Raw genomic sequence first — 22439 nt, 5'->3', positions numbered from 1 at the left:
ATTTTTTTCCATTTCGTCACTTTTTTATTGGAAATAAAAAAAAAACAATTACAAGCTCCTAAAATTATATTAAATTGCTAAAAATATTAGGGCTCGTTAAACATTAATAAGTATGAATATGCTGTAATTTTTATAAGACGCCAAGTAAAAACAAATTTTGTGATTATTAAAACTTGGTAATCACGATTACGCAATAATATTATTCAACTTGAACAAAATGTTGGTCAACTCAACACCTTATTAATGTTTCACCAAATTGAAAAATTAATATGATTCAAGTTGTGGATATTATGGTTCAACAATTAAATGATTTTTTTGAGAACGTTATTCTATTAAATTCTTAAGTGAATCGGATAAAATTTATAAAACTTATAAAGCGTGCTGTAAGCTTGATGCAAGCAAATGTTTTTAACGTAACCAAAGACTCGAAGCATTTATTGCTTTTTCACGAAACTCATTCTACTAAATAAAATCAATAACAACAATTTAACGTTTAGAATAATGAAAAAATAAATTTGTATGCTTATTGTGCTATCAGTAAGCTTACTAACATAATTGTTTTTATTTTAAGCCATCACAATGATGTTGCCTTTTAACAATAATTATGCTTAGATGCATAATATGAATAATATAAACATGGAAATATATAAACTGAATAATATAAACATGGAAAAAACCGTAATCAAATCAAAAGTATTGTCTCTTTTTACAATTTTATTCTCCAAATATAAAACTATCGAATAAAAATATCTTGTAAACATGATAAAATTGCAAAATGGATGCAAAAATACAATGTCCAGTTTTTGTAGTCAATAAAAATCGCGCCGCTGCATTTTCACATTATTGCATTTAAGTCCAGCTTAGCATGTTCATAGTAAATATTACCTCCTGCTATTAAATAAATGTTAACTTATAATCAGGTTGCTTATCATAGATCATGTTTCATGGCATGGTGCGCAGGAGCACATGCACACTTAGTGTGATTGTAGAATGTTAATTTTTCGATTTGACGTTCTGTTGGAGCACCATGTTCACCGATACGAACACTGTAGAAATGGAGCGTCACCTTTTCTTTTGTTTTGGCAACGCATCGTAAACGATCTGTACCACAACATCCAGCATGCTTGCCACATCTGAAAATAAAAAAGTTCTAAATTACAAAAATTATTGGGTCTTTATAGAGAAACCGACAAGTGTGGATCATAAATACAAAATTAATTCAACATATATACGGCCGCATGAAAAAATATTACAGAAAAACCGACAAGTGTGGATCATAAATACAATTGTAGTTTAACAAAAATAAGTCCACGTGATAAAGCATCTTAGAAAAATCAACTTGTGAGGATAATACATACAAAATTTAGCACCTACCTGCTCGACGGAAATTCGTCTTTTCACTGTCACATACCAGTAGCCAAATGACAAAAATTTCGTGATTTGTATACAGCAGTAAATAATTAGTGAATGCAGTAAATAATAATTATCAAAAATTGTTCGTAATGGACATTTCATTATTTTAGATATTTAGGCATAACTACTAACTTTTAAGCAGTTTGCTGATGGTTATTTTCATGAAGAAGAAAATCAGGAAAACATCCCATGGTTAGCCCGACGGCAAGGGGAGTGTGATTTATTACAGTTCTTTTCCAAAGACAAACTCAGAATCAGTTTAGATGCCACTCCAGGCCGTTGAAATTTAAATAAAAATTAACAGTCCTAATTTGTACTTGATTTGTAATAAATTTTGCTTTAATAAATTAAAATGTTTTCAACTACTATTTCCCTTAAATAATTTAAATTTATATATTGAAGACTTTCTAGTCATACTATTATGAGACTAAATGAAAACACTGTTAGATGTACATGTATAAATCTTCTTAAAAACGTTCATTAAATCGGAATTTTACTACCATTAGGAAAATAGCTTTCGAACTTAAAAATTGGCTGCTCTAGGTAAATGCCGTGGTTCCTAAATGGTGTTACGCGAAACCCTTGTGGTTCCGCGATAGAGTAAAAAAGGTTCCGAGAGTTAGGCCTTTTTTTATAGAACGTTTTCTTTTTTTTTTATTACCATTTTTGAGCTAATCATATTTAGATCTAATCAATAATCCATAATTTACTTAATATTACAGTTGCCTTTTCGAAATTATTTAAAATAAATTTAGACTAGATTCAGCTGCAGATAATTGCTTGCGAATTACACTGTCGAACATAAAACCTAATCTAATATTATTAATGATAAAATGTAAGAAAATGATATTCCTTTTATTATGTATATATTTCCTGAATAACGTAGCTTTTGGTTGGTAAATACGCTCGAAATTGTCGTTATGTACTCGATTGATAAAGCACATTAAGACAACATTGACCAGATTACTATGACTGTGGGTTCCCCCGAAAAAAAGATTGATCATTTAGGGTTCCGTAGCCTAAATGATCAATCAGCCTAAATGAAAAATGGGGAACCTCAAGGATAATACAAAAAAATAAATGATAGCTGTTAAATGATCTCCATTAAACTCCACACGTTTTTATTAAATCACACTCAGTTTTTTTCTTCCTTTCCTGTAAAGGAAAAAAAAAAGTCCAGCTTGTTTCGCTGTAGGAAAAACAGGTGTTATCCGGTCACTTTTATTGCTATAAAATTCCAAAGCAAATGAAAAACGTGTCTGTACTCGTTTTATTTTGTTTATATTTTTATGTATAATCCGAGCATTAACTGATAAGAAAAATCGCTTTCTTATTGACGTTTCACTCCTTCTTATGGAATATATGTCAAATTTCGTTCTTACGTTTCCATTTTCGATGGATTTCCTTATGAATACATTTTAATCCATTTGCCAAACATAGATTATACTGAATTCAAGTCTTTTATTAAAAATAATTGTTCTTATTCACATATTTTTTAGCAAGCCATGGTATCTAAAAGCTGAAAATTGTATTAAAGTTTTGAAGGAGTATTAAATAGTTTGTTCTACAAAAAAGATTAAATTCATATTTTTGTTTCCTTTCTTTTTGAAGAATAAAGAAACTTTCTTTCTTTTTCAGATTTATGGTTAAGTCGGGGAAAGATGCATCACTAACTTTTTAATAACGTAAAATAATAATAATAATAAAATAAAAAATTGGTAAAATTTTTTAAAAAAATTTTGTCTGTTTATGGAAATTATTTTTTTCAAAAACTCTTTTCTATGCCGCTAAAAAAAAATATTTGCAAGGATTTTCAAAAAAAATTGTGCCTATAAGAAACAAAATTTAAAAATGTATGTAAAATTTAAAATTATTACAAAATTTAAAAATGTATCACTTTTGGGCCCTAGTTTGCCGAAATGTCGTCGTTTCTTCCTTAACTAAAACGTCATAAATAAACCCTAAACAAAATTTCAGCTGTTTTTTTCCTTGATGGGCCAACATAAGGCATCGAATGATTTATGATGTTTGGTTTTGGCCACACCGATTGCAGTCGATCAGGATTGCCACTATGTGCTCGGTAGTTCTGTCTGCTCGCAGGTTTGATCAATGCTTCTGCAGATTGCGTCTCAGCTCAATTTGTGGTACTACTTTAAATGGTGCGGAACTCGGCAGCTTATACCAATGAATCAGTATGCCAGAATCAGTATCATACTTGTTTCTCTCATCTGGTTGATCATGTTGAGCGCCGGAGGGTTTTCAAATTGTATGTCAATGGGCCATGTGATCTGAGAAGTTAAATTAGAAATCTCCTTATGGTGTCCTCAAAATGTGGACATCAGAATTGAAACAACTTCATGGCAATTCAACATGATCAAAACCAGCGTGTTTTGATGGATTTTAAAAGAGCTTTGTTGAAACACACTTTTATGTAAATCCGATATAAAAAGATGACCTATTTTAATTAAGGAATAAGGAATTTTTTTTCAAGATGTAACAAGGTAGTCAACTATAAACCAGCACAATTTGTTAGTTTCCACTATAAATCATTATATTTTAGAATGCTTATCATAAAGACTAAACAACAAATAGATTCATGTTTGAAAAAAAAAATGAAAAAAACGAAAAAAGATTACTTATTCTATTCTACTATGTATAAAAAAGGGTGCCGAGTAAAAAACAAGTATTCTAAGAGAAGTCTTCGGGATTTATATAATCTCTTACTACTTTTCAAATAGGAAAATATCCGTTTGGTTCAGTTATTAAGAATAAAAATTGAAAACTCATTTTGTGTAAAAAATGATGATTAAATCTCAGCAGTGTGAGAAATTTCTCGGCGAAAAAGGTTAAATCGCAATTTATTTAATTGTTATTTTACCTTATTCAAACAAAACTATCAAATAACCATAAAAAAAAGATGATAAATATCATTTTATGTTTTAGAATCATTTATATTATTATATATTATTATTGTTTAAATATCATTTTATGGTTTAGGAACTATGCTAGTTGTAAATGGTTAACTGTGAAAAAAACTGTTTATAGGTAGTTTTTTTTAAAAATACGGTTAAACAACCAGAATTCCATCCACGCCAACTAGACCCACCTTATAAAGCCATTTTGTTCCGTGCAACTGGATACATACTGCAGCTGAGAGGGTTAACCAGTCAATCTCGTGACCTGCTGAATAGGTGTTCGAAACCCAGTGTTGATGCAACAATATTTCTTTCATTCCTTCAATACATTAAGAGTTTCCAGTGTGTTGCACTCTTCAATCGGTGGCCGTGGATTATTAGAATGCGAAATTGTCATTCACGCATAAATGGCGCCGCAACCACATGACTCTTATGTCCGTTTAAAACTCACTTTTACGGTTCAGAAACTATGCTAGTTGTAAATGGTTACTGTATTCACGGTTTTCTAACCTTACCATTTGCAAACGGTTTCAAAACCGTAAATGTTCTTAATCATAAACTTTATGGTGAACCGGATGGATTGACTACTCTCGGTAATTTTAGACACCGTAATTTTAGACAGTGTGGATTCGAAAATAAGTCCCTAAAAAAATAAGCTCTTACTCATTTCTAGAGGAGAAGAAAACCGTTATTCAGAACTCACCTATGCAGTACTGTACAATGAGGCAAAAAGTATCTTCCGGGATAATGATCACTGACGTGTATAACATGGAGTTTAGGTTCATCACAAGCTCCAGCTTCGGCTACTCTCTGACTGTGTTCCAAAGCCAAGCGTTCATCAGTATCCAGTACTTCATTATCATGATGATGTTTTGACTTGTGATGAATATTTTTAGTATATGCCACATCCAGCAGTATGAGCAACAGAAGAATTATGAATCTTCTATCCAGTAGCATGATGATGGGAAAGATCTGAAATGTAAGTAAGATAATCTCATATCATTTATGCACAGTTACCATCTCGCAAGCTCATATTCTACCGGAAATGGCAGTGAAATAAAAATTAAGACAAGCAAGGCCCGCTCTAAGCATTCGCCACCTCACTAAATGCGATAAAATCGTAAATTTTGCGAATAAAATTGTGTTTGGGCGAAGGCAACTGATTTTTTCCTCTGGAAAGAAAAACATATATTTAACTCGATCCTCAAAATTACGTCAAAATGAATTTTTCTATACAAATCAGTATTTTTTATTCGATTACATTAATTTTCGGTAGATGAGCCGCATAACCAATTAGAATTGGGTCCAAATAATATAAGCTTGAAACAAACGACGTTAAATTGTTTTCTATGGGAAAAAACATTAATCATAAAAAATTTTTAAGATTTTCATTTGGCGAATGTTTTCGAAAATCGGCGAATACTTTTGATATTTGGTTAATTTACTGGCTAATAATTTGAAATCCTTAGCGCGGGCTCTTGACAAGCATAATTTTTTCATCACTTAAAAATAATAACTGCATAATTATTAGATTACTCGCAAAGTGTTCCAAAAATGACCAACGAATTGCGGATTCAATTGCAGAAAAACGGTAGGTAATAGGAATGTATGGTAACTTGCTTAAAAAACCTAAAAAAAAAAAAAAATCTTCTTCAGTTAATGAAATCAGAAAAAAGTTCGTCACCAGATGACACCGTTAGCAGAGAAAGCCATAAGTTTTTTCAAAAGTGGAAGCAATAATTAATTACTCTTTGTGAAAACTAACAAAGATTTTGAAACAGCCACCATTTGTAACAACAACATGGTACGATTTGATGATAAAACTAGCGTACTTTCAGATATGCACTGGAAATCGTTGTTTTATTATTTTTTTCCTCGTCAGCAACACTATGAGTTTGTCAACTTTGTAACTAATTTTAAATAATGATTAAAATTAGTTACAGTGCATTATTATTAGTCACAGTTGTAATAATTAGCCACAGTAGTAATAAATTAGTTAATTAGTCGCTGCAATACAGCAAATCCTAAATTTCTGTTTTCATTTTTCTAGAATTGATTTTACGAATCGTCAGTTCTTTTAGGGACTTTCGTTTCACGTGGTACTCAAAAATTATATAAAATTATATTTCTTGACTAAAATAATAAATTTTTTAAACTATGAAATTTACTTTAAATATTTTCGAAAAATTTCCCTATGAAACGGGAAACTTTAGAAACTTATAAACTGATCTCCCAAAATATTCATAAGAAATAATGAAAGAAATTTAAAAAAAAATAAAAATGAAACTGTAAAGTAGTGTCTAAATAAAGAAACATTAAAATTAGTAGTAAATTTTCATAAAAAATTTTATTCGAAGGAAAACTTATATTAGTAGACTGTAAAATTAAGAGGAGCAGCCTGGGTCCGATATGGGTTCATTATCTGATAGAAGTCCTCGGGCTCAGGATGAAGTTTTCATGTACTTACTACTTTTAAACTATACAAATATTCAATAATATGTCTGGTTCAGATATTAAGTATACAAAAATGTCAAAAATTATTACNTCTGAAATACAAGTAAGATAATCTCATATCATTTATGCACAGTTGCCATCTCGCAAGCACATATTCTCTCGGAAATGGCAGTGAAATAAAAGTTAAGGCAAGCAAGGCCCGCTCTAAGCATTCGCCACCTCACCAGATGAGATAAAATCGTAAATTTGGCGAATAAAATTGTGTTTTGGCGAAGGCAACTGATTTTTTCCTCTGGCAAGAAAAATATATATTTAACTCGATCCTCAAAATTAAGTCAAAATGAATTTTTCTAAACAAATCAGTATTTTTTATTCGATTACATTAATTTTCGGTAGATGCGCCTCATAACCAATTAGAATTGGGTCCAAATAATATAAGCCTGAAACAAACTACGTTAAATTGTTTTTTATGGGAAAAAACAATAATCATAAAAATTTTTTAAGATTTGCATTTGGCGAAGGTTTTCGAAAATCGGCGAATACTTTTGATATTTGGCTGATTTACTGGCTAATAATTTGAAATCCTTAGCGTGGGCTCGGGACAAGCATAATTTTTTCAACACTTAAAAATAATAACTGCATAATTATTAGATTACTTTCAAGGTGTTCCAAAAATGACCAACGAATTGCGGATTCAATTGGAGAAAAACGGTAGGTAATAGGAATGTATGGTAACTTGCTTAAAAAACCCCCCAAAAAAAATTTTAAAAAAATCTTCTTGAGTTAATGAAATCAGAAAAAAGTTCGTCACCAGATGACACCGCTAATTGAGAAAACCATAAGTTTTTTCAAAAGTGGAAGCAATAATTAATTACTCTTTGTGAAAACTAACAAAGATTTTGAAATAGTCACCATTTGTAATAACAACATGGTACGATTTGATGATAAAATTAGCGTACCTTCAGTTAGAATGGTCTGATATGCACAGGAAATCATTGTTTTATTATTTTTTCCCTCGTCAGCAACACTATCAGTTTATCAACTTTGTAACTGATTTTAAATAATGATTAAAATTACTTACAGTACATTGTTATTAGTCACAATTGTAATAATTAGCCACATTAGTAATAAATTAGTTAATTAGTCACAGTAGTAATAAATTTACAAACTGCGTAGTTTCTGTAACCGACTGTAGCAAATCGTAAATTTCTATTTTAATTTTTCTAGAATTAATTTTACAAATCGTCAGTTCTTTTAGGGACTTTCGTTTCACGTGGTACTCAAAATTATATAAAATTAAATTTCTTGACTAAAAAAATAAAATTTTTAAACTATGAAATTTACTTTCACTTTAAATATTTTCGAAAAATTTCCCTATGAAGCGGGGAAAGCTAGAAAACTTATAAATTGATCTCTCGAAATATTTATATGAAATAGTGAAAGAAATTAATAAAACTGAAAATGTAAAGTAGTGTATAAATAAATAAGCATTAAAATAAGTACTAAATCTTCATAAATTATTGTATATTCGAAAGAAGACTTATATTAGTAGACTGTAAAAATAAGAGGGGCTCAACCTGAGCCTGATATGTGTTCATTATCTGATAGAAGTCCTCGGGCTCCCGATTAAGTTTTCGTCTGCTTTCTTACTACTTTTAAACTATACAAATATTCAATAATATGTCTGGTTCAGATATTAAGTATACAAAAATGTCAAAAATTATTACGTGAAAAAATTAAGAAGTATATCTGTAAATTTCATTAATATATTTTATTTGATTCTTCTCTTCGCCAAAGCCCTGGATTACTTAGATAAAGTAGCATTTTTCTCGTTACCTCTGTGCTACTTTAGATTGCGATTGACTGTCGCCATTTTGTTGACTTGTATAAACGAGGAAGTATCTTTGCGCCCGAACTGCTAGTTTTCTTTCGCTTTTCTTTTTAATTTTTTTGTTTCATATTTTTAAATTTATAATTACGGGTTGTTGCGCATTTGGGTGTTCAAATATGTCAAATTTAGGCTTTAAATTATATCGTTTACGTGTTGGAGATCGCCATAAAAAACGACATAAGATATGACTGCATAGAATTGGTAGAGATAAATGGAATTTGAACGAAAACATCAGATTGTGTCACAGAAAGTTTTAAATAAATTTATTTATTCGTTTGTTGCAAATTTCACGTGATATTATTCATTAACTATGTAAAGTAAATATGTCGCGCTTTTTTTTAATTAGAAGTGTGACAAATTCAATAGCATTAAATTTATCCACCTTAAAAAAAATTAAAATGGATTGCAAATATTGTTTTTAAATATTGTTAATAATCTTTCGTTAGAAAGCTTTATAAATAGATTTTAATAGCATTTAAATATTTGACTATTTTGTTGCCAGAATTGAAAGTAAGCTAGCATTACATATTAAATAATTCTCCAATGAATAAATTTAAAATTTCTGCGCTTCAAAAAAATTATCTAATTCCTATTTGAAATAGAAGTTTCTTTACTTTTAATTATTTTAAATACTAGAGGGCTCCGCCCCCTGCTCCCTGACGCTCGCCAACCCCCGGAGAATTGCTTCGCAATTCTTGCTTGGTTTGCTTCGCAAAACCAAGAATGCTTTGATTTCATATANTAAAATTTTATGACAGTGCAAGCAAAATAAATTTGTTATATTTTATATTCAGAATTTGAATAAGAAGTTTATTGATTTTTGAGCAAATCAAAACTCATCTATTTTATTTTCAAATGCGACAAAGCTGCCATTTAGTAATTACTAACTATTTAATCACATACCTTAATTTTAAAGTATCTAAATAAGCTGATATTATTTTAATTATACCTAACTATATTTTTAAAAAAACGACTGCAAAAGATATCAGAGTTTAGAAAAAATGTTTTAGCATATTATGAAAGACGAAATGAAAAAGTTTTAACATATAGATTAGGTATCCTTTTCCCTGAATGGAATAAAAAACAAATTGTATAATTTCAGAAAAAAGAAAAATAATTAAAAGAAAACTTAGTAAATATTTAAGAATGTGAAAATATTACTCATTAAAAAGTGGCGTTTAAGAATAGAAACTCAGTATTTGTGCATTGAAAATTGCTGTCACAAAAAATTGCAGTCACCAAGATGGCGTCATACGGCTACTTTATCTAAGTATACAGTGTTTTACACTTCGCAAGTTTTGGTTTTTTATGTTTATGAATTTTGGCATCGGGCAAGCTCTTATTTGAAATCGTCTCCTGTAACAGCCAATATTATCATTTCTCGAGCTGATAAAGTTAACTTAAAAGATTCCATTACGCGAAAGTATTAAGCGTAATGCAGATCCGTTTAAATCTAATATCTAGTAAATCGTTATCTTTTACATATTTTTAAATTTAATTTAATAAATTTAAATGTACAAATTTTAGTGCCTATATTTATGTTTAATAAATAGCTAATGTCACTATAATCTGCGTTATATTCATAAATAGAAAGTTACTAGAAATTATATAGAATGAAAAAGTAGCTTGTTAACTAACAGTACGGGGATTCTCAAAAATATTAGAAAAATGCAATCGTGGTAAGAAAAATGAGAGAAACCTCAATTATTTTATACACCTAGCTGTGACTACTATTATGGATTATTTTGTAACGAAAATTTGTTTTAAGAAATGTCACAGATTTTTAAATGTTCTAGTGGAACCTTGAAGAGAAAAAAAAACGAAAGAAAGAAATCCCGCAACTATTTACATGAAATAATTAATACATTCACCAGTAAAAATCCTGCAATAGTTCAGAGTAATAGAAGAAAAACTGTCTAAAAAAGGGCAATATCAATTCGTTACAAACATTTGATGGACTAAAGTTATCCAAAAGACAAAAGTTACCCTGTTTGTTATTATTAAGTATAATAAAATGTTAAAACATAGACAGGGTTGCCAACTGCTCCACTTTCTGCAAAAGTTTCGATAAATTGGTAGAGAATTCAACAGAAAAATTTGTAGAAGAATAATTAAGCCTACTTTTTAAAAGAGTCACTACGAGATAATTGTAATAAAAATGCATTTCAAATGCATACCTGCCAACTTTTACGCATTTGGCTTAAAATTTTACTTCTATATTTCAAGTAGTAATAAAACGCATGCTTTCTATATATTCCTTACATTTATAAACTTAATTTATAATCTTTTTTATCACAACTATTTTAACATCTTAGAAATAGATCATATGCTTCGGCCTAAAATTGTAATTTAAATTCTACTTTACTACCACTGGTTGAAATCATACTCGTAAGGACTAATTGTTAGCAGGTATAGATATAGTACTTCAAATTTTTGATAGATAGTGATGAAAAAATTACTTTAAATGACAAATATGAATAATAACTTAAATTTTGTAACCACTAGATAATATTTTTTCAAAAAGCGGCTTCCTTAGTCTTTTTTTTTTTTAAGTCAACCAATTTGTCAACCAATTATTTAATTTCTAGGAATCATTCGTGCATAAAATATAATTGATTATAAATATCTGCATTTTGATCTAAATGTGCTTGATAAACTCAAGAGGGAAACAAATAGTAAATTTGTTTATATGCATAAATGCCCTATCTTTTCATAAAGGTACTTCTTACATCTTTATAAAATGTTAAGCCTTTACAACAGCAATCCGTAATTATTAAATTTTAAATTTAATTATTTATTCGAAACTGCTCATATACTAACAAATGACGACGAGTAATACAGAAAAAAAAATATGTAGTAGCAAAAAAAGTTATGACTATATTAACAGTCCTTTTTTTTATTTTCACTCATTTCAAACATATTCATACTCATTGTAAGTTTTAAGTATGCTAATTTTTAGATAAGCTGTTGTGACTTAAAAATATTTAAAATATTGTCATTCTAATCACAAACAAAAGTATTTTTTTACAAAGCGGAGCAAAGTGCGCCTCTCTGCATAGATATAGTTTCTCTAAACTAAAATATATCATTAAGTTTTTTTTTTTGCGAAATAACATTGCAAAAATTAATTACATTAATTAAAATATACTTCGAAAAAAGATCTTAAACAAAAATAAACTATGTCAAAATTCTTACCACAAGCAGTTAAGTAAGTTTGCGAAATTAATATAAGAGTTAAGACATAGAGGAAAGTTAATATGTTTTGCCGCCAAACGAAAAACAAATTTTTTTTTCTTCAGGTACATCGTTACAAACACATCATCATAAAAGAGCGTAGTTTCCCCTTATTACGGAAAAGAATGAGTAGAAATGGGGCTGGCAGGAAAGACAGACAGCATTGTAAAAAAAAAATTGATGTGACGAGATTTGATTCAAGGTCAAGTATTTGTGTGACATTTTTTATACAAATACTTTTATCTACATTTCTTGAAAAAAACAACAAAAATATTGTGAAATAATTTCAGAAATTTCACCAGTTGTTCTAAAACATCCTCCGTTTCAAAAGTTCAATGTTGAAGGAGTTTTAATTTTTATTTTTCCTGTTGTCTGTTTAACTCATTAACTCCCAGATTTCTCATATGAAAAATGCTCTCGTTAGAAAAAAAGTTATACGTTTACATTTAAGTTAAGCGAGTATTTACTTTTGTTATTTACAACTTTAATTGTACTATTTTATTTCAACTGTAGTTGAACAGCTGACCCGATTTTGGGCTTACGACTACTATTTTTACTTCTACTACTATTTTGTCTTCGTGGAGGACTTTTTGATGGAACTAACCCGCATTTGCGTTACATGGAAAGGAAAACCACTAAAACCTCCCATGGATAGCGTAATGGCAAGGGAACTCTAACCCATGATCCGTCTACCATTGAGGATATTTTACGTCAGCACTAAGGTCGGTGTGAGCCGGGTGCGGAATTCGTATCAACCAACCACCGCTAGGATTCGAACCCGGGTAGCCTAATTGGAAGGCGAACACTCAATCCCTTAGAGCACCACGGCTCTTTAGTTGTATTATATCATATCCTAGTCGAATTAGATTCAATAAGCTTCCCAGGGTTAGACATATTTAAATTTAGTCAGTTAGCTATGTTATAGTAAGCGCAAATGCTGTTCTTGCAACTATAATGATATCATGTTACTACCACTATTTATAGTTTTATAAAAAAAATTTTATTAGACTTGGATATAATCTCAACGAATTTTCTCTTTCTGAATGGAATTAAAATTTTTTACTAAATGAAGAAAAATATGTAAAAACGTACATTTTATGTCGGCTGATAAAGTTAATAGTTAAGATTGCAATTGTAAGGTCTGTTTTGTTTTATATAACATATTTCAACACATTTTAATGTGTTGTTATATATAGTTAATGTATTTCTACATATAAACGAAATTCTCTGCAACTCAAAATTTATATAAATAGCGTACGTAAGACATGTTTAATTTAAAGAATAAATCCCTAACTGTAAAATATGGGGTGTACGAGGCGCATCCAGAAAGTAAGTTTCCCTAATTTATATATAAAAAAAAAGAACTCACACTTTCAGGAATATATTTATCGTCAACAAGTACAGCAATGTTTCAGCTATTTTTCAACATAGCCACCACCAGAATTGAGACACTTGTCGTATCGTGGCATAAACTTTTCTATGCCTCTGTTATAGAACTCTGCCGACTGTGAATGGAACCCGCGTGTGACAGACGTCTTCAGCTCTTCGTCGTTGCCAAAACGTTCACCGGAAGACAGGAATTTCTAGAGGTGCAAGAAAACGTGAAAATCGCTGAGAGCAATATCAGGGCTGTAGGATGGATGATCAAACAACTCCCAGCCAAATTCCGTCGAAACAGCTGTTATGCGTCGTGCCGTATGTGGACGAAAATTGTCATGGATGAGCGCGACACATGCAGTAAGCATTCCACGACTCTTGTTTTGCATGGCAGTCACATTTTCCGCAGTGTTTTACAGTAACGGTAGACGTCTGTCACACGCTGGTTCCATTCACAGGCGGCAGAGTTCTACGACAGAGGGATACAAAAGTTGATCCCACGATGCGACAAGTGGCTCATTTCTGGTGGTGGCTATGTTAAAAAATAGCTGGAACATTGCTGTACTTGTTGCCAATAGATATGCTCCTGAAAATGTGAGTTCTTTTTTTATATATATAAATTAGGGAAACTTACTTTCTGGATGCGCCTCGTATACAGAGCAATTCTAATTTCCTTTAGCAGTTATGATGCAAGCTTCGAAGGCAAAAATATATACTTAAAGTAAAACGAATCAACACTCTAACCAATAAATAAAAAACAATTACCACTGGCATCATAACATCTACAGAACAAGTTAACAAAACAATATCAACTTCTTGACTTACTTTTCTGATGATCGGAAGGATCTAATGATGATGATATAAAATGATCTGATTATAATGGTTCGTGGGACGTTTTGTAAATGCTAACTAATTAGTGCGAGGACGCCGCTCATTGACGCCTATACTATAAAGGCGTAAAAAAGTGTAATTGCATAACAGATTTTTCCTAATTTCAACATTACAAAATTATCAATTTTAAAACTTTAACTTTTGTTTCCGAAAACAGAATAATTAATTAAAAAATGGAACATTTTTAAGGTTCTTTGTTTTAAAAATTCATAATTTTTTTTTCGAAGTTTATAAATTTTATTGGTGAAAAAATTCTTTAAATTTAAACATTTCTAATCTAGAAAAAGGATGAAAACAAAATGTTTTATATTCCATTCAAAAATTAAATAATACTAGCTTGGTCACCATTCAAAATTATCTTATACAACGTATAAACTTTAATGGTTATCCAGCCGAATGAATAGACTCAATAAGTTATGCTCATTAAGTTGCTCTTACGCTCATTAAATTGTACCATCATGCTGTTTTGATTATTTTCTTAACTGTAAACTATGTCTGCTGTATTGTTTTATACCCCCTCTCATTCTTCTCCTCAAAAAATAAAATTTGAAAGAAATTTGGTTTTCAACATTAAAATTACTATGTAGGGCTATAATTAAAAAAGTAAATTATTTTNAGCATTGCATGGAGGAGCGCAACACCTACAGTAAGCATTCCACGACTCTCGTTTTGTATGGCACGTTACATTTTCCGCAGTGTTTCACAGTAACGGTAGACGTCTGTCACACGCTGGTTCCATTCACAGGCGGCAGAGTTCTACGACAGAGGGATACAAAAGTTGATCCCACGATGCGACAAGTGTCTCAATTCTGGTGGTGGCTATGTTTAAAAATAGCTGGAAACATTGCTGTACTTGTTGCCAATAAATATGTTCCTGAAAATGTGAGTTCTTTTTTTTATATACATAAATTAGGGAAACTTTCTTTCTGGATGCGCCTCGTATACAGAGCAATTCTAATTTCTTTTAACAGTTATGATGCAAACTTCGAAGGCAAAAATATATACTTAAAGTAAAACGAATCAACACGCTAACAATAAATAAAAAACAATTACCACTCGGATCATAATATCTACAGAACAAGTTAACAAAACAATATCAATAACTCCTTGACTTACTTTTCTGATGATCGGAAGGATCTAATGATGATGATAAAAAATGATCTGATTTTAATGGTTCGTGGGACGTTTTGTAAATGCTAACTAATTAGTGCGAGGACGCTCATTGACGCCCATACTATAAAGGCATTAAAAAATTGCATAACAGATTTTTCCTAATTTCAACATTACAAAATTAGCAATTTTAAAACTTTAACTTTTGTTTCCGAAAACAGCTTATTAATTATAAAAATGGGAAATTTTTAAGGTTCTTTGTTTTAAAAATTCATAAAAATTTTTTTTCGAAGTTCATAAATTTTATTGGTGAAAAAATTCTTTAAATTTAAACATTTCTAATCTAGAAAAAGGATGAAAACAAAATGTTTTATATTCCATTCAAAAATTAAATAATACTAGCTTGGTCACCATTCAAAATTATCTTATACAACGTATAAACTTTAATGGTTATCCAGCCGAATGAATAGACTCAATAAGTTATGCTCATTAAGTTGCTCTTACGCTCATTAAATTGTACCATCATGCTGTTTTGATTATTTTCTTAATTGTAAACTATGTCTGCTGTATTGTTTTATACCCCCTCTCATTCTTCTCCTCAAAAAATAAAATTTGAAAGAAATTTGGTTTTCAACATTAAAATTACTATGTAGGGCTATAATTAAACAGGTAAATTATTTTTTTAGATATTTCATTGTGAAATATAGAGCATTAGATATTTACTAAACCTAATACAGAAGTATTACAAAAACTAATACATAAAAAAAAATATATCCCTATCATACAACACGTAGCTAAGCCTAACCATAAACCCAGCTCAGAAAAAAAAAAATTCAGATCATATAAAATTTTGCATTTTATTCTTAAATTTTTATGTAGATCTGTTGTTTTGATATTCCTCTACCAGTTTTAACTAAAATTTATTGTTTTTGACATTTTTTAATAATATTAAAAGAAAGTTCTTCAACAGCTTAAACTAACATTCTTCAAAAGTTGATCATAAACAGAAAGTAATCATAAATTTTTTTATCTGTTTATAAAACTGAAATAAAAATGCTTTCTCTAATCCCAGTAAATCTCTCTAAAATTATTAAATAAGTTATCTCAACTTAAAAGGAGAAATAAGATGTTTTTTTAAGATAGATGTTTATATAACAATCACTCTAGCCCACCTGACCCTATATGCTATTGCTTGAAAAAGGCAAAATATATATAGTATATGTATTAAATATCTTAAATCAAAACGATTTTTATAATTAAAAAATTAACTTAATTTTTTTAAACTACAATTTATTAAGGATTTGAAATGAATTTGAACAAATGCAACTTACCTTTAGAAATATAGCACACTCTCTTTCTTCAAACCCACTTGCAAATTTTTTGAAATCTTTTCGAACAAATACTAATAATTATCCAATTCATTCTAAGCACATCATTGTTTTTTATTTGTCTGTTTTTTTTAAAGAAAAACTTATCAAAACATTGTATACAAATTCATCTCGAACTTTCTTTAAATTTTTCGAAGAACGATTTAATTAAAAACTAAATAAACAACTAAAAATTTATATCCCTAGAATAAAATATTTTTTTGTTTTAATGAAAAAAAAATCTTTAAATTATCGTCTGCAATAAAGTTACGTTTTGCGTTCTTAAAGTCATAAAATAATTTAAGGAACAAACGCGCGCAAACCGAGTCGCGAAACTTAAATTATTTTCTTTCGTTCGCGGGCCTCACACTGAAACCAGTCGGACTTTTTTTTCACAGCTTTCTTATTTTATTTATTTAGTTAGTTTCTTAGTTTTTTTATAAGAGGAAATTCCAGATACAGCACAGGTGCAATTTTCATCATGACCCCTCCTATAAAAACTAGGATCTTCTGTTTAATGACCAAAAAAGATAATCTTTCATCACAAGTTGCAATCGATTTCATTAAGAGCGTTTGTAATATAATAAAGAAAAAACTAAGTCGTATTATAGTGTTCTGTTATTTTGTGACGTTTCCATATGTAGGACGTGAAAATATGTAGGACGTGCGTAAGTAAATGAAATAACGAGAAATAAGGATGAATTTAGAACAAAGCCGGTTCATGAAGTAAACTTTATCTTCAGTTTTTTTTTTTTTTTTATACTCCTTCTGCATTCTAATTATAAATTCATCTCTGAATTTAAGAAATAAAAAGAGATTACATAAACTACTGGTTAATAATTCATCAGATACAATGGGAATTTGTGAATATAATACAGAAATTCAATAATTTAAAAACAATAAAACTGTTTTATTCTTCTCATTTTGTTGAAATAAACGTCATTGCAATGTTGCTCATTTTTGGAAAACACAAAATAATAGCAATATGAACATTGTATTTTTAGATCCCTTTTTTTAGATCATTATTTTTATTATTAATTTATGTCTCCGTTATTTTAATTATCACGATTTATTTACAGCTGTACTTATGTGTTTTTCGTGAACATTTCAAATAATGATAGATATGATGGAAAAGTTCATAAAAACGGTAAAAATTTAACGTTTTAAGTTAAATATTCTTTTTAAATATATAAATAAAACAAGAGCAAATATTTTATGAAGTCAAATCTGTTTAATAATTCATTATTTTTACCACATACTACCATTTATTTTTAAAAAGTCTAAGTAGTGAATACGAAGGATCTGTGATTCCTTTTCATTCCAGATTTTGTCATTCTCAACAGCCCTCTTCCGGGGCGTAGGAACAAATCGAAAACCCGGCGCATTACGGGAAAACCTTTTTTATCGAATTAAGAATCAAATTCTGACAAATTGTAAGGCCGGGATAGCCTGATTGGTATGGCACTGGGCCCATGTCCAACAGTTCATGGGTGCGATTCCCGGCCACAGAAGACTTCCCTAGTTGTAAAATAGTGACTGATGCACGTTAAATATGGCGAGTCGAAAAGTCCTCCATGTTCCCATAACAAATCAATACCACTGGGAGTACTGATCCAGAAGTTTCCTTGTCTTCTGGATTAGTTTAAAATTACAAGGTTACTGAGTTGAACATTAGTTGTCGTTAACCCAAAATTAGATCTGCTGTTCAAGGATGGATTAAAAAAAAAGAAAAAAGAAAGACCAAACAATGTATCATTCGTTTTTAACTCAACACTTAATTTAGAAAAGCCTAGAAAACTCCATAGTCCAAATATATCTTAAGTAAATAATGAAAAGGTGGACGATAAATAAGAATAAAATAAATAAATCTCAACTAACTATAACAAATAATAACTAATTTTAAATTTTCTGAGGCGGTATCCAAAGTGTAAACAGCCATTAAGAAAGAATTATAATATAAGCGATATTGAAATTTGAAAATCCAGTGAAAAAAAATTTCGAACTAAATTCTAACATTATAAATTGCTGTGAGATGAATTAACTAAACGTTTTCATTCAGAGATAATTAAAAAAATTATTTTACGTGAGATAGGAATTTTGTGTGGATGCAGTTGTTATTATTGCAGTAGCAATTACGCAACCATCTGCCTTCGGAATAATTATTGTATGTCTGAAAATAAATTTTGTAATGAGATGTTCTTCATAGCTTAATAGTAAGCAGGACCTCCCGGACTTCTGTTTTGGCCCCTATAACATGTCATACTTGTCTAAGATCGAACTAAAAAACTTTACATACATGAAATAAAGCATTTTTAATTTATGCAATAATTTTAACAAACTTAAACACATTTTTATTTCCTCAAAAACTCAATGCGCATGAAATAAAACATTTTAAAACTATGCTTAATTTTTAAAAAAATTGAGATGCTAACCAATTTCAATCCTCCAATAATCCAATAAATTTTTTAAACCAAGAAGCTAAATAAAATAATTAAATTTAAGAAAAAACATAAGGGTTTAACAAATAAAAAAATTCAAAGGGTATGAATTATTTCGGCAAACTATTAAAGTCAGTTATTAAAACTTCTTTCAATGCACGTCAGACGTAACCAGTTTAAAAGTTGCTGTCCCTTAGTGCTGTGTAATTTTCTAAACTCTTTCAATTATTATTTTATTTAATTAATTACGTATACTAAACAACTAGAGTTGGTGGTGGTCAATCATAGAGACATTATGACTTAAAGAGTTTGAGTACCTAAAAACTTCATTTAAAGGTAGAAAAAATAGATTCTGGTTGACATTTTAAGTTTTCTTGGTGATAAACTATTCAAATTATTGGTGTTTACATGATAACCAATCACTATTTGTTGGAAAAAAATTTACGCTTTTTATACGAGAACATATTTATTTTAAAAATATACAATGCAATGTTGCTTATTCTCATTTTCTTTAATGCAATTTATGAATGTAAGATTCACAAGGGTCCTCAGAGTGCTTGAAGCCTCCGGGCACTACCCGGATGTGCCCATGTATTAAGACGGTACTGCTGCTAAGTCTTTTTAATCATTGCCAGTTGTTGCACTTCTGCCGCTTTATGGTATTCGAAATAAAACGGTATAAAACATAATATGTTTGATAAACAGCCATAGTGCTTCAAGCGGTAATAGTACTTCCGCTATATGAAAAAATAGAGAACAAAATGTTCGTCAAATTAATGAATTGAATACACATTGGTCTGGATATTTCGAAATAATATGATCTTATCTTCCCGAAGTATCCAACGTGCTACCAAAAATATTCAACTATAAGTAAACTAATCATCAAAACTGGAAAATTTCCTAATTTTGCAACCATTTTGATTTAAATAATTGTCTTCGCGTACATATCAGATTTATCTTTACAAAATAAGTTTCCAAATTATTGTGTGAATAAAAAAGATTTTAGGATTTTTTTTCAAACGAAAAATTTATTTTATGATATAAATTTTGCTACTATTTCAAAAACAATTAACAGACTTTTGGAATAGTGCTATTTGTATCAATACAAATTTTTGTCTGAATAACAGTGATTTTGAGTCATTTCGACACCAATAAGCGCATTTCTAATAATCTGAACTTAGCCAACTCAAATATATAATTAAAAATTTGCTTTAATTAAATTGTTAATTTTGATGGAAACCGAGATACTTTAAAAAATAGGTGTTATTTAGAAAACAAAAACTTCTCAAATTGCTTATTTGCGTAATACCCAGTTCATAGAGATTTTGTAAGGATTTGAATAGCCCGATTACTACATGCTCTAGTCAAATTGTCCCTAAAAATCTAGAATGGTTACATAAATTAGTGCAGTTCTAATTTTTGGATATGTTGTATTGGTATGTTCAGTGATTAAAAATTTACGTTTTCCAATACTTCGTTAACACCGCGTGAGTCGCTATCTTTAAAAAAAAAATATTTAAAAGAAGAAAAAAAGAAGAAGAAAAAGCACTAAATTTCTGCCCTTTTTTCCGTTTGCTGTAAATTTCTCCGAAATTATTGGTGTTTCCAAAAATATGCAAATTGCTGTCTTTTTACTAAATAAAAATATCTACAATTAAAATTTGAGACCAGTACAAAGCAGTATAATAGTATTTATGAAGTTTCGTACCTTCTTAGTTTCTTTGGGATGATGTTACTGTAATGCTATTTTGAAGAACGCATGCTTTAGTCACCTATTAAGTAAGACAAATATTTCCTATTAATAATAAATGAATGGTATGAAATAAGCTCAATATAAATCGAGAAAAATATATTTTTATACGCTTATATAATTGCCAATTACACCTTTATAAACGCAATGAGTGAGCAGAGAATATCAATTAAATTTCCACATGCTATACAAAATCTTTCTTTCAAAAGTAATAATAATTCACCGTCTCTATCCTCTATAATATGCATACAAAGTTATGAGCGTCCATGTGCACTCTAGGACTGCAAAATAATTTATTTCACTTTGACTTGACTAAATTCAATTTAGAGTCAGTGCATAGATAAGAAGAAGAAGAAAAAGAAACTGTGATGATAAAAAAAAAAAAAACATTTATAAATATTCAAGACGTAATTTCGAATGAAGTTGTAAAAAGTGAACTATAGCAATTTCAGTAAAATGCAGTGAAAATTGTGCAACTTTACAGAACATGGGCTTATCAGAAAGTGGTCAGTACAATGCTTTTATTATACAATGATTATACAATTCTTAGAAGAGAGAACGAGAAACTGATTCCTTTATCTTGCAACTGTGTAAAAACTCAACCATTGTTTTTCAGGAAGCTGAACATTCTTTTATGCAAACTTTTCACATTTGTGCCTGAAACATAGGTTGACATTGCAAACAGGATAGGTGCAGTCACACGTCCACAGGGTAAAGATTTTTTTTGGGGTGGAGGGGTCAAATGTTCTAATGAGGTCTGATCTAGTATTTGTATTGATTAGACAATTGAGAAAGCCTTGACCATCAAATTTCAAGATGCATGTGACATAAAACTTTTCAAAACAATAAGGGAAGACTTTTCTTTCGACGGAGATAGTATATATATATANCCAATCAGAAAATTCCATTTCGATTTTCGCTGATACCGCTGGAACGGTTTGTGGCAGAATGTTCTATTGTGAATCTAAACCATTCTCGAATCCTTCTGAAGGTACACAGAAAATTTCATTTAAATCAGTCCAGCCGTTTAGGAGGAGTTCAGTGACATACACACGAACAGACGAAATATATATATAAAGATATACAGAGATGATGGATATGATTCATAGCTCGATTCATTTTAGGTGATTCATTTTCAACTAATTTGAAAAGGTCGAGTGTTTCGTTCTTGGAAAAATATCAATAGAAATTAAGTAAAAACTGTAAAAGAACATGCCTGACCATGTTCTGAAAACACACTCACGTTGTAAGTTTAAAATCATGCTACGGTCAGCTAGCTGTAAATTATGAATTTATATTTTCTCCCTCCAAATCTTTGAATAAGGCCGTTTTTCAAAATTTCTTTATAAACTAATTGCTGTTTATTTAATATTTTTTAAAGCTGATGTCCTGAAGTTACCTAATATGTAACAAATCGATACAAATAGATTTAATATCATTGCAAAAACTTTTAAATATGAATGTTTGTGATTGCTGTAACATTGATATAAAGCACCATTCAAATAAAGTAATTTTGAAGGGGATGCCAAAAAAAAAAATTTTTTTTTATATACTGTATACTCAAATATAAGTTTATTAACACGCTAAGATTATTCTAAT

At 29.7% G+C, this 22439-nt stretch overlaps 1 protein-coding gene across 2 annotated transcripts; it reads right to left on the bottom strand.

Moving 5' to 3' along the window:
* Nucleotides 1-538: 538 nt before the first annotated feature.
* LOC107448099 (vascular endothelial growth factor A-A) lies at nt 539-17351 on the bottom strand. Of its 2 annotated transcripts, none has more exons than XM_043046510.2 (3): nt 16617-17351; nt 5032-5300; nt 539-1133 (listed from the first exon to the last, which is right to left on the bottom strand). In XM_043046510.2, exons 2-3 carry the CDS (start codon nt 5283-5285, stop codon nt 929-931), a joined length of 459 nt encoding a protein of 152 aa, XP_042902444.1. In that variant the 5' UTR covers nt 5286-5300; nt 16617-17351; the 3' UTR covers nt 539-928. The 2 variants fall into 2 exon arrangements, with proteins under 2 accessions (XP_042902444.1, XP_015918685.2); XM_016063199.3 differs by lacking the exon at nt 16617-17351 and adding an exon at nt 11869-12040.
* Nucleotides 17352-22439: the final 5088 nt, after the last annotated feature.

This window comes from Parasteatoda tepidariorum, chromosome 8 (genome assembly GCF_043381705.1).
Source record: "Parasteatoda tepidariorum isolate YZ-2023 chromosome 8, CAS_Ptep_4.0, whole genome shotgun sequence".
Classification (NCBI taxonomy): domain Eukaryota; kingdom Metazoa; phylum Arthropoda; class Arachnida; order Araneae; family Theridiidae; genus Parasteatoda; species Parasteatoda tepidariorum.
The sequence above is the reverse complement of the archived record's forward strand: the minus strand, read 5'-3'. Positions and strand labels throughout refer to the sequence as shown.